The sequence below is a fragment of the Corvus moneduloides genome, chromosome 1, assembly GCF_009650955.1.
Source record: "Corvus moneduloides isolate bCorMon1 chromosome 1, bCorMon1.pri, whole genome shotgun sequence".
NCBI lineage: Eukaryota > Metazoa > Chordata > Aves > Passeriformes > Corvidae > Corvus > Corvus moneduloides.
Window position 1 is genome coordinate 62330313 of NC_045476.1, and position 14473 is coordinate 62344785.

Here is a 14473-nt window from a genome sequence, read left to right on the forward strand (position 1 = left end):
TGTGGCATGTCTGGCACTGAATGGACAGAGTGAGAACAAAGCCCACAAACTGCAGCTTGTGAGAAACAGTTCTGTGAGGAGCAGAGCAGACATAAGGGAAGAACCAACTGCATGAATTTCATGCTCAGTGTGCAAGGCTTGACAGGCTTGTACTGTTTTGACAGGCTTTTATTACTTTTTACATGGTGCTGAATCATGAGAAAAGCAAGCTCACAAAGACACTGATATTGCTCACAAAACTGCAGACTTGTCTGTGGATTTTTGTTCTTTTATTTTTTCTTTTTAAGAAAGCTAAATTGAATTCCTGGAATACATTCTAAATAACGAAGAAAATCTAACACATCCATCTTTAAGAAGTCTTGTATCAGGATGTCCCTTATTTCTTTTAACACAGCAAACTAGGCTAGCTAGCACAGCATACAACTGAACAGACCACGACAGGGTTTTCTTATCACTGTTATGAAGCATTACCTGGTATAGTAAGACATTTCTCCTATATACCTTTTAACTGAAAATACATATTCTCAATATTTATTTGAGTATATGTATATGCAAACATATGGTTTTATGTTAAATCACCTACCTCCCTTAGACAATCTAAATGGATTTAGGAATACTTAAATATTTTCCCCTTGTTTTGTGGTTGGATACTGGGGGTTTCTTCACAGAGAAGAGTTTAATGACAAGTAAAAAAGTCAGCAAACAAAACCTGGATCAAGGGATAACCTCTTCTAGCAAATCACAGCCTAACACTGAAGTCAAATTTGAATAAACTGTTATGCAATTTACTCTGCTTATTCTCTGGAACACCTATTTTATTAATATTTGCACAGAAACATTTTCAGTCCCAGAATCCCATCTACTCCATCTCCTCAACTCCACCAAGCTTCTCAGGTCTTTCTCGCTACCACAGTTCCAGAGATATGCTGTAATTTTGCCATGGCAGTACAGTTTTCATCAAATCTAAGCCTTCCTCTGAAAATATCACAAAAAAGGTATATATTCTCCTTACCATTATTATCTCCCATTGTGAAGAATTTTTAAATTTCTTCATATTTTGAGATTTAGAAGCATAGTCCAAGAGACCACCTCTTCTTTGTTTTGCCATGATGCTACAACTCAGTGTTCTTACAACCAGGATTTCATCACTCCCTCACTACCCTAAACTTTTTGTTTGGTATCTAGAATCCCCCATTCTTTTGCCCAGCTGACAACTGTTGAATTTGTTCCATCTGGAAGCTTACTGGGGCTCCTTTTTAGAAGAGGAGGGAAGCAGGAGAACTCATTCCACACTTCCAAGAAAGTAAGAATTCTAAGAAATCTGAACATTTGTATTAATTCTTCAGTCTTTTCTCCACTGGTTGTAGGAAAGATAGTTATAAAATGTTGGCTTCTCAAGAAATCATGGGAAAATGAAGATTAAGGTTTTCTTCCACAAACATGAACACCAGAAACATCAACACAATAGGGTGTGTCTACTCTTTGCAGTCAACAGACAAGCATCTCATCAACATAAATTTCAAGATGTATTTATGTTTCAGCATAGCAGTAAAAAGACTGTAATTATCAATTGTGTTTTGTTGAACTGTGGTACATTTATCATTCCAAATTCAAAGTAATGTTAGCTTGTATCAGTAACAAAATTATTTTGAAACAAATAAATAGAAATACCTTGAAATCTGTCCTATGGGGCAGATATTTAAGACAGAGCTTTCAGACCCTAAATTAGGATTCCCAACAACTGGGTTACTAGTATATAATCTTACGTTGTAATATAAAGTAGCTCAACAAAGTTGGACCTACTTAAGCAGCACTTTTTTCTTTTGTCCTTATTTTCATCAGATTTTTCACTATTCCAAACTCTAAGATGCTAGAGTAACCATGTATTATTCTGCAGTTAACACCTTTTTCAATATTTAAAAGCACCTAGTTGATTGGTTATTTCCTATCAGGAAAAAAATACAGGATTTTCTGGCAACACCTACATATGCCAAAAAGTCTAATTCCCTTGACGTATCAACACAATTTACTGAAAGCTCTTTAAAATGAATCTGTGGTGGTGATCAAGCTTATTTCCAAATAAGTACCAACAAACAGACTTGTCTAGATTCTGTTATAACAGGGAAACAAATTTTGCAGTCATCTCTGTTTTGCTATTGCAACACGCATACTAAGAAAATAAGTAGTTCGAAAGAAGACCACAGAAATGAGGGAGAGACTAGTGCTAAAATGAAGAAAGTCCTGAAAGTAGGCAAAGAGCAACTTTGTGCTTTCTTTTCTGTAATTCCTTCTCCTTACACAAGGAACGAGAAAACATTTTAAAACGCATTTTTACAACGCCATTTCTTGCTTGCACAGTGCTACTAACAATACGGTGTTGACTTATTTCTCTATTTTTGCGAAATTCGCTAGCATTTTGAATTAAAGAACAATTCTCTCTAAACTGGCAAAAAACCAAAGATTATTTTGAAGTGGTATTTCTCTGCATTCCCAGAAGAAAGCAAGTATAAATTAAAGCTCATTCTACCTTGCAACACTATTGGAAAGTAGAGAGCTATTTTAAGGATTTGAACAAAAGGGTATATTGATAATAACATCTAAAACCAATAATCAAGCCCTGTATCAAAAGCAAGAACAGATCTCTGGAATGAGGGAAATGGAGATCAGTGATATCAAAAAACCCACACTTGAAAATAGGAAGACTTCTAGTAGTTTCAATTTAAAAGAGTGTTGGAATCCCAAATTTCAATGCAAGTACCTTTTTTCTTTTTTTAACAAAAACCCAATAGAGTCCACAAAAAATATGAACACATGAGAAAAAAAAATTAAACTTTCTTTTTATTTTTTCAAAGCAAAAAGAACACCAAGTAAACTGGAACGAGCTGATAGTCCTATTATCCTCAAAAGAAAAATTAAACTAGTCATACCAATTTTTCTGCTATTACTCATACAATATGTCTTGAAAATGGTCTCAAAGATTTCCATTTGATCTCATCCAAGCTTATGTACCACCCTATTAGCAATCAATTATATAGATTTCCACTGTCTTGAACAAAAATAATGCATGCACAACAAGCTGAACACCTCACACTTTGCTCCTTTCTCACCTCTACTCAATTTCTGTCCTATCTTCTTTTACTCAAAAAGTTTTAAAACCACGTGTTTTCTCTCCAGGGCAATGTTCAGTCCTTATGTATGTGATTTTCTCTGCAAGACAAAGTAAGCTTTTAAGCTTACTCATGTTAATAACCAAAATATACACATGCAGTTCCACATACCTCCTATTATTGGCATTTAAAATTGACAGAGATGCAAAGGAGTGAGCAGATTGAAGCCTGTAAACAAAAAGAAGACAAACCTCACAAGTTGAGAAGGACCTAGAAAAACAAATAGCTTACCAATGCAATAAAGGAATGCCTAAGAACTAGATACAATTTCTGAGGCTCTTCATGTGCAAGAAAAAGGGCTCCTTCACATAAACTGTTCTTCATTACAGTACTTTTTCACAGAGTCACTGTACTCTCGAGCCAAAGCTTTCCCACACCTTTCCAGGAAACTCTTCAGATCCAGTTGCTTCCTCTCTTGTCCATTAATGCACACCAGCATCTTCAGATATAGACAAAGCACTACAGCCATTCCGTGAACTTTTAACTCAAAAAGCTTCTTCTGTCCACAATTTATGAACAGTGACCATGATGATTAGGGCTTTATGATGAAATCAGCACTTTGTGATACGGAAAATATGAGTTCTTTTAAGAGAAAAGCAGAGTAGGAAAACACAGACTGAAAAGTAAATTCGTCCTTCCGTAACTCTGTTTATTTTTGCTCAAGTTACTTGAGGCAGACAGGATAAACAAAATGAACAAGTCTACACTTGAAAGCAAAAGATGATGTGTGAGTAGCCTAGCTGTTTAATGACATGTTAGTTTTAAATCTATTTAATTTGACTGACCCTGAAATTAGCTCAGTTGGTTAGAGCATGGTGCTGATAACACCAAGGTTGTGGGTTCAATCCCCATATGTAAATGTCTTAAGTCACTTAAGAGTTGAACTTGATGATCCTTGTAGTCCCCTTTCAACTCAAAATACTCTGTGATCTGTGACTTTAGTGACAAAAAACTCTTTAATAACCACTGAGATACTGCTTTTTTTCCTCTTCAGGTAAATTACAGGGAGTTTAAAAGTACTTGTTTTACACACAATCTATACTTTGAGCTCTTCTGGGGGATTTAAATTAGAGCTTTAATCACTGAGTCACAGAATTATTCCATGCTTGCTTGAGTGTTTTATATAAAAAAACCTCAACATATCAACCTTTCCTTAAGAATGCCAAAACAACTCAGGCCAAAGAGGCCAGAGATAAGCGAGTAAAATCTTTTTCTCCCCTCAAACGAGTAAGAAAGACATAACAATGCAAACAGCAAACATTCCCAGACTCTTAGACAATGCTATTTTAATAATACATATACTTTTCATCTTCAGCCATCTGAAATATTTACATGCACGACCAGATGACAAAATATGTAATTATTTCTTTTGACTATTCAATTTGTGAAGATTAACTTGCCAAATTAGTTATACAACCTGTAATACTTGCCCACTGAGAGCCATTAGAGCCTCCCCAACCGACATCACTGTTCCATCTGCTCAGTCATCTTCTGGTGTAGATCAAAAGCAGTAACAGCCTCTCTCTCTCTGCTCTCAAGTGTTTGAACTAAACGAACTCACTAATTTCTTCAGGTTCTCCAACAACTACATAGTTTCTTAGAACACTGCAAATATACATAAAAGCTTTGAAAAACAAGGCAGTAAATTGTGTATTTCTAACATTAGACCTGAAATCCTAGACCAACCCAAGAGAATTTAAGAAATATATTTGTCTCTTTGCTTACCCCTCCCACAGCAAAAAACCCAAGCATACAGCTAAGGAGTGCCTTTTGCTCACTAGAAATTTAAACACATATTTAAATACTCTGCTAACTAAATTTCAGTACTGTAAAATGGATCATTCCATAAAACTTGGTATTGATATCTTCATCTCAATCTTGCCAGTTATAATAGCTGTGCCTTTCACATATGTCTGTGCACATAGAAATTAAAATATTTTTGTAAATTTCAAAAGCTTTACACCAAAATACCCTCAAGCCCCTTTCTGACAAGGGAATCCAATTGCTGGCATTTTTATTCTGAAGCTAGCAAACTACTCTCTGTAGTTTTTGAAAGTTGATCAAAATAGTGCCATATTCTGGTAAGAAAAGCCTGCTACTAAGCTGCTAAATAAATACATGAAATTAAAATACCCAACCCAACTACAATAAATAGTACCCCCTTTAATGTTAGATGAGATTTCCAAGCAGACTGATGCACACAGGAATCCATATATAGTATGTCATATCAAGATCTTCAAACACCATCCCCTGTAGTCTTTTTTAAGACCAGATACATATTCACTGTCTCAGGCCATCAATACTATTCTAGAATCTCCTCAGCAAGGCACAAAACATATCTGATGGATTTCTAATGTCACTGTGTTTTAGGGCACTGATCAACCTAATAGCATGCATCTGTATTTCTGCTGCTGGCACACATCTCCCTTCCACTTTCCCCCACAGTCAACACTGTTTGCCTTAACTGGCCTTTCTAACACTCTTCTTGCTCCACAATAATGACATCATGAGATAAGAGAACCGGTGTGTTTGTGGGAGAAGAGAGTTCTATAAAGGAACAGAGAGATCATTTCAATGGAAGGGAGACAGACATTTATAGAAGCTGGGATAATATTCAGCAGATTTACCTTGTGGCAAAAGAAAATGAATGACTACAGGTCTGGAAAAAGGAGCATGTAATTTACTGTGTTTAACTTTGTGCCTCCCTTGCCTTTTCGGGCTTGTAACAGACAGAACAACAACATATGGTGCAAACTGCTTCATAATGCAGACTTGGTGTAGTTTCCGAAAATCAACAGGTACAGATGAATATTGGTGAGCCTCCATCAAGACCTTTTTATTCCATTTTCCATATAATGTACTGACAAAGGCTGTGTGCTCACACTGAGACCCATTCTGCCAGGCTTGAGTACACTTAGCACCATTCAATCAAGGTAAGATTCATAATGCAGCTCTTCATTTCCAGTAACAATAAAGGAGGACTCAGAAGAAAATTCATTTCAGAAAATCCGCTTTTAATACACTTCTCTGTAAAAGATGTACGTGGGGGGACAGTGTCTTAGAAGACATCAAGAAAAAGTTCCATTGCAGATAAATTCGCACAAAACCAAACTCCACATTTGCCTACTTGATATTATGCTCAGAAAACAACCAAATGGTTGCTTTACAAGAAAGTTCATACGGTTTAATATGCACACACTGAGATTTAGCAGTACCTACTTTACAAGAAAAAAACCAACCCAAACGAAGCAAGAATCCAGGTCTCAACTGTGAATACTGTCCACTGTTAGCAATGTACCAGCCACTTTCATGGCATCTTTTACCAGACTCCCAAAGTCCTACATTCATCTTGCAGCTTATGAAACATCTTATTTAAAATTTGTAACTTCAGGTGGATGGTTTAAGGTATCTGCAGTGTAGCAATACCTGCACTTTTTGCCATGGTAACAACACATACTTAAACATATTTTCTCAGAATTTAAATGACTCTCAAGTGATAAAGCTCAAAAGTTTTCTGGATACTTGTTGCTGTGGTTTGCAGAAAATATCCATTAGAGCCAAGCAATTTTAGGAGATGCACTCATTACACTACCGTGAATGCGTCTGAAAAAGAGAAAAACAGCTGCAGGAGCAACCCCTGCTTCCATTCTCTGCTAACACAATTTCTTCTTTTCTGCTTTTATCAGTGACATTTGTCACTGAAAGACTGTGACCTAATCTCATTAAATGTTAAATTAAATGTGCAGCACATTTAACTATATTATTCACATGTAAAAAAGGGGCAAATGTTACACAGAACACCAACAAAAAATCTGAAAAAACTCACTGCTTATATAGTCCCTTTTCACATAAACCATGTATAGTTTTAAAGAGTGATAAAGACTTAAATCACAGGGGACGTTTGAAATCATAGAATACTAAAGTCTTCAGGCAAATACAAGATCATTAGGTTTTAGACAGAAAAGACTAGAACAATAGTGAAAGTTATGACAGTACTCTTAAAATACAAATAAATTAGTAAAGTGTACATGTCTTCTCTCAAAGTTTGAAGGAAGCCACTCAACTCCTGCTAGAGTCCTGGCTCTTTGGTTCGATTTTCAGTAACTGTCATTAATTTTCTGTGTTAATCCCAGGCCAATAAGGGCAGAAAAATCTAAATTCTCTTGATAAACTCTTCATTGTGATTTATAATACTGGCAAATCTACTCCAAACATTTTCTTTGTGAACCACTTTCTAATTTATCAAAAGACTTAGCCAATCTGTGACAGAATGTACTGCCACCAGGATCTAATTTGTCCCAGTGTATTTTACCAGTACTACATAATGAGGTGCAAACACCACTCTTGCACTAAGCATTTAAGGAACAGGTTTTCCTATATAAGCATACAACTCCATCTAGGAGAGCTTCCCAATGGACATTTTGAACCCAAACAGAAACACACTAAGTTAAGAAGTTTTTTTACTAATACAGCAAAATACCTATTCAATACTTCGCAGATGAACTATATCTTTTCCATAGTCCACATAAATAAGACAATGATATTTCATAGTTTCATCTTTAGCTTGTCTTCATTTTGCCTGTACTATTAGATTCTGCCAAGTTACATGTGTATCTTTAGCATGAATGACTGACCAACTTCTGAAGCCTTATCATTTAACTATGACTACAGGAAGGAAATAGATTATACCTAAGGCCAAAACACTAATTTTATCTAAAATGCCATTAATTATCTTATCTCACTGACCACACCAAAGCTTTCTTTGAAGTAAAAAAAAGGTCCTCCTAAAGTGTAGTCTGGGCTGGTGCCCAGAAGGCGAAATGCTGTGCAGCCGGTGTGTTACTGAGCCACGCTTAGGGTAAAATGATAAGCTCCCCGATTAACCCTTGGGTAAGCCCGCAGAGCAGCGTCTGAGCCGCCTGACAGCCCCGAGGCGGTGACGGCTCAGCGCGGCTCTGCGGGCACCGGGATGCCGGCGCACACGGCGGGGTCCCGCGGGTGACTCACGGCATTCCCAGCCCGCACCACTGGAGGCATCGCTAATCCGCTGCCTCCTAAGGCTCTCTCACGGCATTAGTTCCACACTGAGGAACAGCTGTCGGTTTTATAAACTTCCTTAAAGGTTCACGGGGTTTCCCAGGCTTATGAGGTGAACGGGATTCGCGCCTCGGCTGCAAAGGGTAAGGAGGTTAACGCTCCTTCTCCTCTTCCTCCTCGGCTCTTCCTCCGCCCGGCGCCGCAGCGGGTGCTGTCCGGGTTGTCACCGTCCGGCCCCGTGACGGGCACCTGTGGCGTGCCATTTGTCGGGGCCGGTGTCGCCGGGCACTGGCACCCACCGCCCGGCCGGGAGCGCAGCCCGGCCCCGCGGCGGGCGGGGGAGCGCGGGGCGGGCGGCACAAAGCGCCTCCTCCGCCCGCGGCTTTGTTCGCGGCGGGGCCCCGCGCCAAGCCCCTGCCGCAGCCCCGCTTCGCCGCCGCACCGCGCGGCTCGGCCTGGCCCCACTGACAACCCTCCCCCGCCCTCACCCCGCTGTCTCCCGGCCACGCCACCGCCTCCTCCTCCTACCTTGGCTTTCCCAGCCTCCAGCTTTTTCAGCCGTTCCTCGTCCTCCATGGTGTCTGTGCGGGAGAGCAGGGTGTTACCGGCAGCAGGAGGAGGGGCTTGCCCCGTGCCCTCCCCTCAGCCGGAGCGTACACGCTCGCTGTCCGGTCCGGTCCGGTCCGGTCCCGTCCCGTCCCGCCTCACAGCGACGACAGCTGCCGTGGCGGTGCCACCGGCGCCGCCATCTTCAGCTCCACGTAAACACGCGGCCGGGGAAAGTGACGTCTGGCCGCCCGCTCCTCCTCCCGCCGCTGCCAGCCCCTCCTCCCCGAGCCCCGGCCGCTCCCGGCGCCTCTGCCTGCCGGCGACCCCCGCCCGCCTGGCTGCCGCCAAGTCCCGCCGGAGCCGCCCCCGGAGGAGCGGGTTTGGTCCCTGCAGGGCAGCGGCGGCGCCGGGGGCAGCGGGCGCGGACAGGGCCGGCGGGCACACCCCCCTCCACACCCCCCTCCACACCCCCGTGCCCTGCGGGCAGAGGCGGGGGGCTCCCGCTGCCCAAAAAAGAGCAGCACTGCCGAGGCTCCCGGCGCTCGCTGGGCTGCGACACGGGGCTCTGAACGGGCAGCACCCGAGCTCTGCTGCCCCACCAATCCCGTGTCTCTGGCTAGAAGGCTAATTCTGGCAGTTCCGATTTTCCAGGTGGTATCCTGCTCCTGCGTACGGCTCACTCAGTTGCAGGGATCCTACAGCTCTATCTAAGGCTGTACAATACAACGAGTTTCCCGAGCGTGTGCCGCAGACTGTGTAAGGATGACAACAAAGGATCTGTAGCCCCCCTTGTTAAAATTACTTACCATGCACTCGTCGTGCCAGACAGGCTGGAAGAAGTGTGTTAAAAGCACAATGGGGAATATGGCACGTGGCAATTAAATGCTCATACAATTTCTATACCTCAGCAAATACAAAGAAATATTCTGAGATAATTTAATATTCTACTTAGTGTGTGCCTTGAAAGGCTAATAGCAATTTGTATCACGTGGTCCTATTGTGCTTTTTCTTTCAGTTCCCTCTAAGGTGGGTTCCGTTTGTGATGGTGCGATGGATGGCACAGGCTTACACACAAAGGAAGAAAAAAGGCTTCCCAGGAACGTGTACCAGCTGCAATGTGAACGGATTCCTTATTCTTCATTTGGAATCATGCTCCTTTACTAAATGCAAAATTCAAAATCTTTCTGAATTAACTTAGATCTCAGCTTTGCTGATCTTTTGAACATGGTTCCTTTAGTATACGTTCTTTCCTTGCTTGAATTTTCCAGCAAAGACTGGATACACCCAAACAAACAAAAAAATACAAAAGAAAACATTATTTGCACAGTATTACTGACGAGGAATAAGTTTAAAAAAAATGAGGTGTCCTAGCAACAAAATGCCACACCCATATTACTACCAAAGTAAACTAAACGTACAGTCTGACATTTTAAAGGATTTTCCATTCCTCCTCCACATTACACTTCATGGAAAAGTCTGAAACAGTTTGTTAATTGGTACAGGTAATGTGCATTCCTGTCTTTACAAAACAATGTTCTTAACCTTTAGTCAAAAAGGAATACATACCATTTATGTCAAAAGAAAACACCATCCACCATAGGGAATGAAAAATGTCTGCATTATCTGTTGTTTCATATTTGAAGCAAGCCATATGTTTAAGTTCTCAGACTTTGCCATTTCACTACGGGAAAATCATGTTCTAGAGGAAAGCAGCAAATGAAAATGAGAAGGATTATTTAAAGAGGAAAGATTTTTATAGGAATAAAAGTTTGAGTTCATTTCTTAAAAACACGTTCCTAAGTCAGTAAAATAAAGTACCTCCTCAAAGCCTGTACAAATAGAAGTTTTTCCTATCAACTACAAAGGCCCAGGACCCCTGAAGGAAAAAGAAATCGCATTTTCTGTGTCAGTGACATTCCTCTTGACTGTTAGAGGCCACTGTTGTAGAACTAGCTATCAGATGTCAGTAAAATTTCACACACACGTGACACTTTGATAATAATTTATCAGTAAATATCCAATTTAGAAGATAATTGCAAACTTCCCAAATCCTATAATTAAATGGGTTCTTGAGTTAATGCTAAGAATTGATGGGCCTAATTTTCCTTTTACTTACAGACTTGTATCTGTCTAATTCTAGTGGATTTTATCTTAACATCTAATTAATGACTATGGAAGTCCTGAAAACCATACTGACAAACTACAATAGAATACTGTGGAAATTACTACTTGATAGAATATCCCAGGAAATAATATTTCCATATCCTCTCAACATTGGAAGAACAGGACTCTTCTCTGAAGAACATGGGAAGAAACCCAAACCCATACAGTATAATTTCCTACTTCAACTATTTTAATTCCTATTTTATCATTCATGCAGGGCAAGCTGACTGGAATTCACAAGTTGGTTAGCCAATTAAACTTTCAGTTACAGAAAGGCATTCATCTTGTATGCTTAATTCTCAGAATTGACTAATAACATTCACTGGCCCAAGAATGTAAGAAAGTGCTGAATAACTCTTTAACATGCACTGATTTCACGTAAGTCAAACATGTAAACTGCTTTTGACAACATGTGCAAAGTGAACAAAGTAAAAAATACAGATCGGACATTCTCCAGGACAGGAAGAACTGGTGTTTTGGCCTAGTCTTACTTTTATTTAGAATTAAATTTATTATTGAAAATGTTCATACAAAACGGCACTGAACCAGCTTCGAATATCAGACCTAATTTTCATTTGTGTTTGTCTGTGGACAAGGACAAAGGCTTCTTCATCTACAGCATTTTCTCTAACACTGAAATTCCACATTCTTCCTACCTCTTCTGTTTCTTTTATTCACGGTTCAGAGAATGTATGCCTGGTGACTGTCATTGTAGTGCTTTAGTGGACTGTGAAGCCAAAAGATGAAGCCTAAAGACCATGTATGATAATCACAAAGTTCTAGTTAAGAAATTCAAATTCTGTCACAGTCCACTGAAGCCAGAATTGGAGGGCTGTCAGATCACAACGTGCTGCTGGTAAATCACATACGCAAATAGTATGCAAAAATTAAAAAACTATCACAGGCATAAGATGATGATACAACCTCTTCCAACAGGTAAGGAGCACAGATGTTGTGTATTCTCAGGTGTCGTACCTTCAGTAATACTTCTTAATAACAATACTATGCAACTCTAGTTTATTTTATTCAACAAAAATATGTATTAGAATGAAAGACTCCCACACGGATCACATAAGATTCCCGGATCCATCTTCTAAGAAAAAAGTATCTGACAGCAGTCAGATGTTTTCCTAGCACCAATACAATGACCATGCCACTTTCTGGGGGGTTTTTTGTTGTTGTTTTGGGTTTTTTTTTAGTTTTAAATGTCTGCATTTGGTCAACATAATTTGTAAAGGAGTAGTCCTCCTGTTAATGGATATGTACCTTCTGTTACGTATGTGTAGCAGGGTGATAGAGAGAAGACTCTTGGTCAGGCATTAGAAATACGACACTGATTATGTGGATTATTATTATTAGATTGGTTGCTAACACAGCATCTAAATGTTGTCAATGCAATATATACTATAAGCAGGTATAAAAGGTGATAATATAAGCAGGTTTTGCTACAAATGAACAGGTTTGCAGTCTTTAGCATTGCAGAATTCAGAATTACAAAGCACCTAAAACCTTTAGGGCTTTATCTTTGTGTTTTACCAGATCTTAGCACCTTTACTCACCCACTCAACAGCAAATGTTCCCTATCTTAGGGCTGGACATACCCTGCAGGTTTCCCTGTGGAGCTGGGGATTCACCAGGAAGCTGCAACCTCAGGATACCAGTTTGCTCAGCTGGCCCAGTCTTCAACAGCATTTTATAGACTCTTGCAGGCTGATGTTTACCAAAGTCAATAGCAATCACCACAACTCTCCCATCTCTGGAATACATTGATTATGTGAGCATTCAAAGCATTCCTCCTGCAATTCCCACGTAGTGTTCTGACCTTAAGACAAATCATATTGCCCATCAGAGACAATGGCAAGGGAGAGGGGGTGTTTACTAAGACCTGACTATTTTTCATCACCATCACAGTATGTCCAACAGTTCTTCCGTGGCTCATGACCTGCTGTACAAAACCTACCTAGCAGGATAACAGTTTCTATTATAGTGAACATTAAAGGGATCCAGTGTGAAAATAAGAGACACCTCTATCTGAGAGATGACCATGGTGAAAGTTTTATTTGACCAGGACATGCACCTGCTTTCACTGAACTGAGTGGGAGTTCTGTGGCAGATGGTGTTGTCAGTACAGAAATGCCTCAGTATATACGTGTCATAGTGCATGGTAACCAAACAGATTTACCTCCACCTCAGTGTGAGCTTGCACAAAGAATATGAAGTTCACTTAATGCCTAGCTTACTTGTGCCTTTGTCACAGTCTGTTGTGTCAGCTCTATCCCCTACCATCTGCTCTTCATCTGCACTGAGCCTTGGCACTGCAGTTTCCCAGAGTGCAGCTTGGTTGGCTTGCTTACAGCAGGCAGGTGATTCAGGTAAAATATGTAAAGTTCCCGATTTCACAGACCCATTGTAGGTACTGCTGAGGGAGGATTACCTAATTATGTTAGTTGGCTGTTAGCAAGTGGAAGTCAACTCAAATTTCAGGTAGAACTTGGTCTATTGTATTCAGGTAGTCTGACTGCATGTTATAAAAACTTTCACCGCAGGGATACTTAGGTGTGTTATTTATGTTAGGACCAGCTTGTGTTTTAGAAAGAGACAAACATTGTCTCCTTCAAAGCAGAGCACAACAGATGCTATTACAGCACAAACGGTGAGGCTTGGTGGTTAAAAAGTAGGTGAGCTAGAGATGTAAGGAAAACATGCTTTTAGAAGCATGGGTGGTTTTGTTGGGGTTTTTTTTCTGGTTTTTTTTGCATCTGTTTTCCTTTGGAAATCACTGGTGAAGCATAGCAGTATGAAAAATTATTAAATGAGGCAACTGATGAGTATTTTAGAATTGAGTTCCTATGTAATAGCTAAAATTTCTATTCTCTTATAGAATATTATCTATTCTCTTAATGAAAGAAAGTATCAAAGCCTATGACAAAACAGACTCTGAGGATGAAAATGAAATGTTCCCATGTAAGAAGAAACAATTAGAAGAAAATGTAATTTTTAACCCCTATCTGCAGCTGTGAAGTTAGGTAAATCTGTATTAACCATTGCAACCAGTGTCCCACCAAATGTCTGTACAGCAAGCATCTTTTTCTAAATGAAAGTAAATTTTGTTGAGTTTTGTTGTAAGAGGTGACGGAAGAAATCAGACACTAAAGCCTTCCATGCATATGATCCAGGTATTCACTTAATACATGAATAATTGTGGGTTTGCTAGCATGCTTCAGTCAGACACAGTCAAGTCAAACACGCAAAAGTGCTTTCTTGTTTTCAAAATCAAACATTTGTCATCTTGCTGAAAAGACAGTAAAATAACTCATACAAATGTGTTAAAGCACAGACCTCTTGTGCTACTGCAGTAACACAGACCTTCTAGAGACGTGTGTCTTTGGTTTCTGAATGCTGGAATAGTACAGCTTGTAGTTTGACTAATTGTAAGCTCCACATATCTTTTTGGAGGCATGTTTGAGCCTATTCCTTATAATGGAATAAATTAAGACAAATACCCTGGTATGTGTTTGTTGCTTTGATGAAAATACTGCAGCTAGGAAGAGGCAAGA

General features: G+C 40.0%; 1 protein-coding gene across 8 annotated transcripts in view; it reads right to left on the reverse strand.

Annotated features, from left to right (window-relative positions):
- The window catches only part of AKAP9 (A-kinase anchoring protein 9), a 105694-nt gene extending 96706 nt beyond the window's left edge, over nt 1-8988 (reverse strand). For 6 of the 8 annotated variants that reach the window (XM_032112472.1, XM_032112463.1, XM_032112444.1 and 3 more), the window contains exon 1: nt 8733-8987. In XM_032112472.1, coding sequence (XP_031968363.1) covers nt 8733-8780 — 48 coding nt within the window. In that variant the 5' untranslated portion in view covers nt 8781-8987. Of the gene's footprint in view, nt 1-8732 lie in introns of all 8 variants that reach the window. The other 2 variants (XM_032112423.1, XM_032112483.1) reach the window with 2 other exon arrangements.
- Between the last annotated feature and the right edge of the window lie 5485 nt (nt 8989-14473).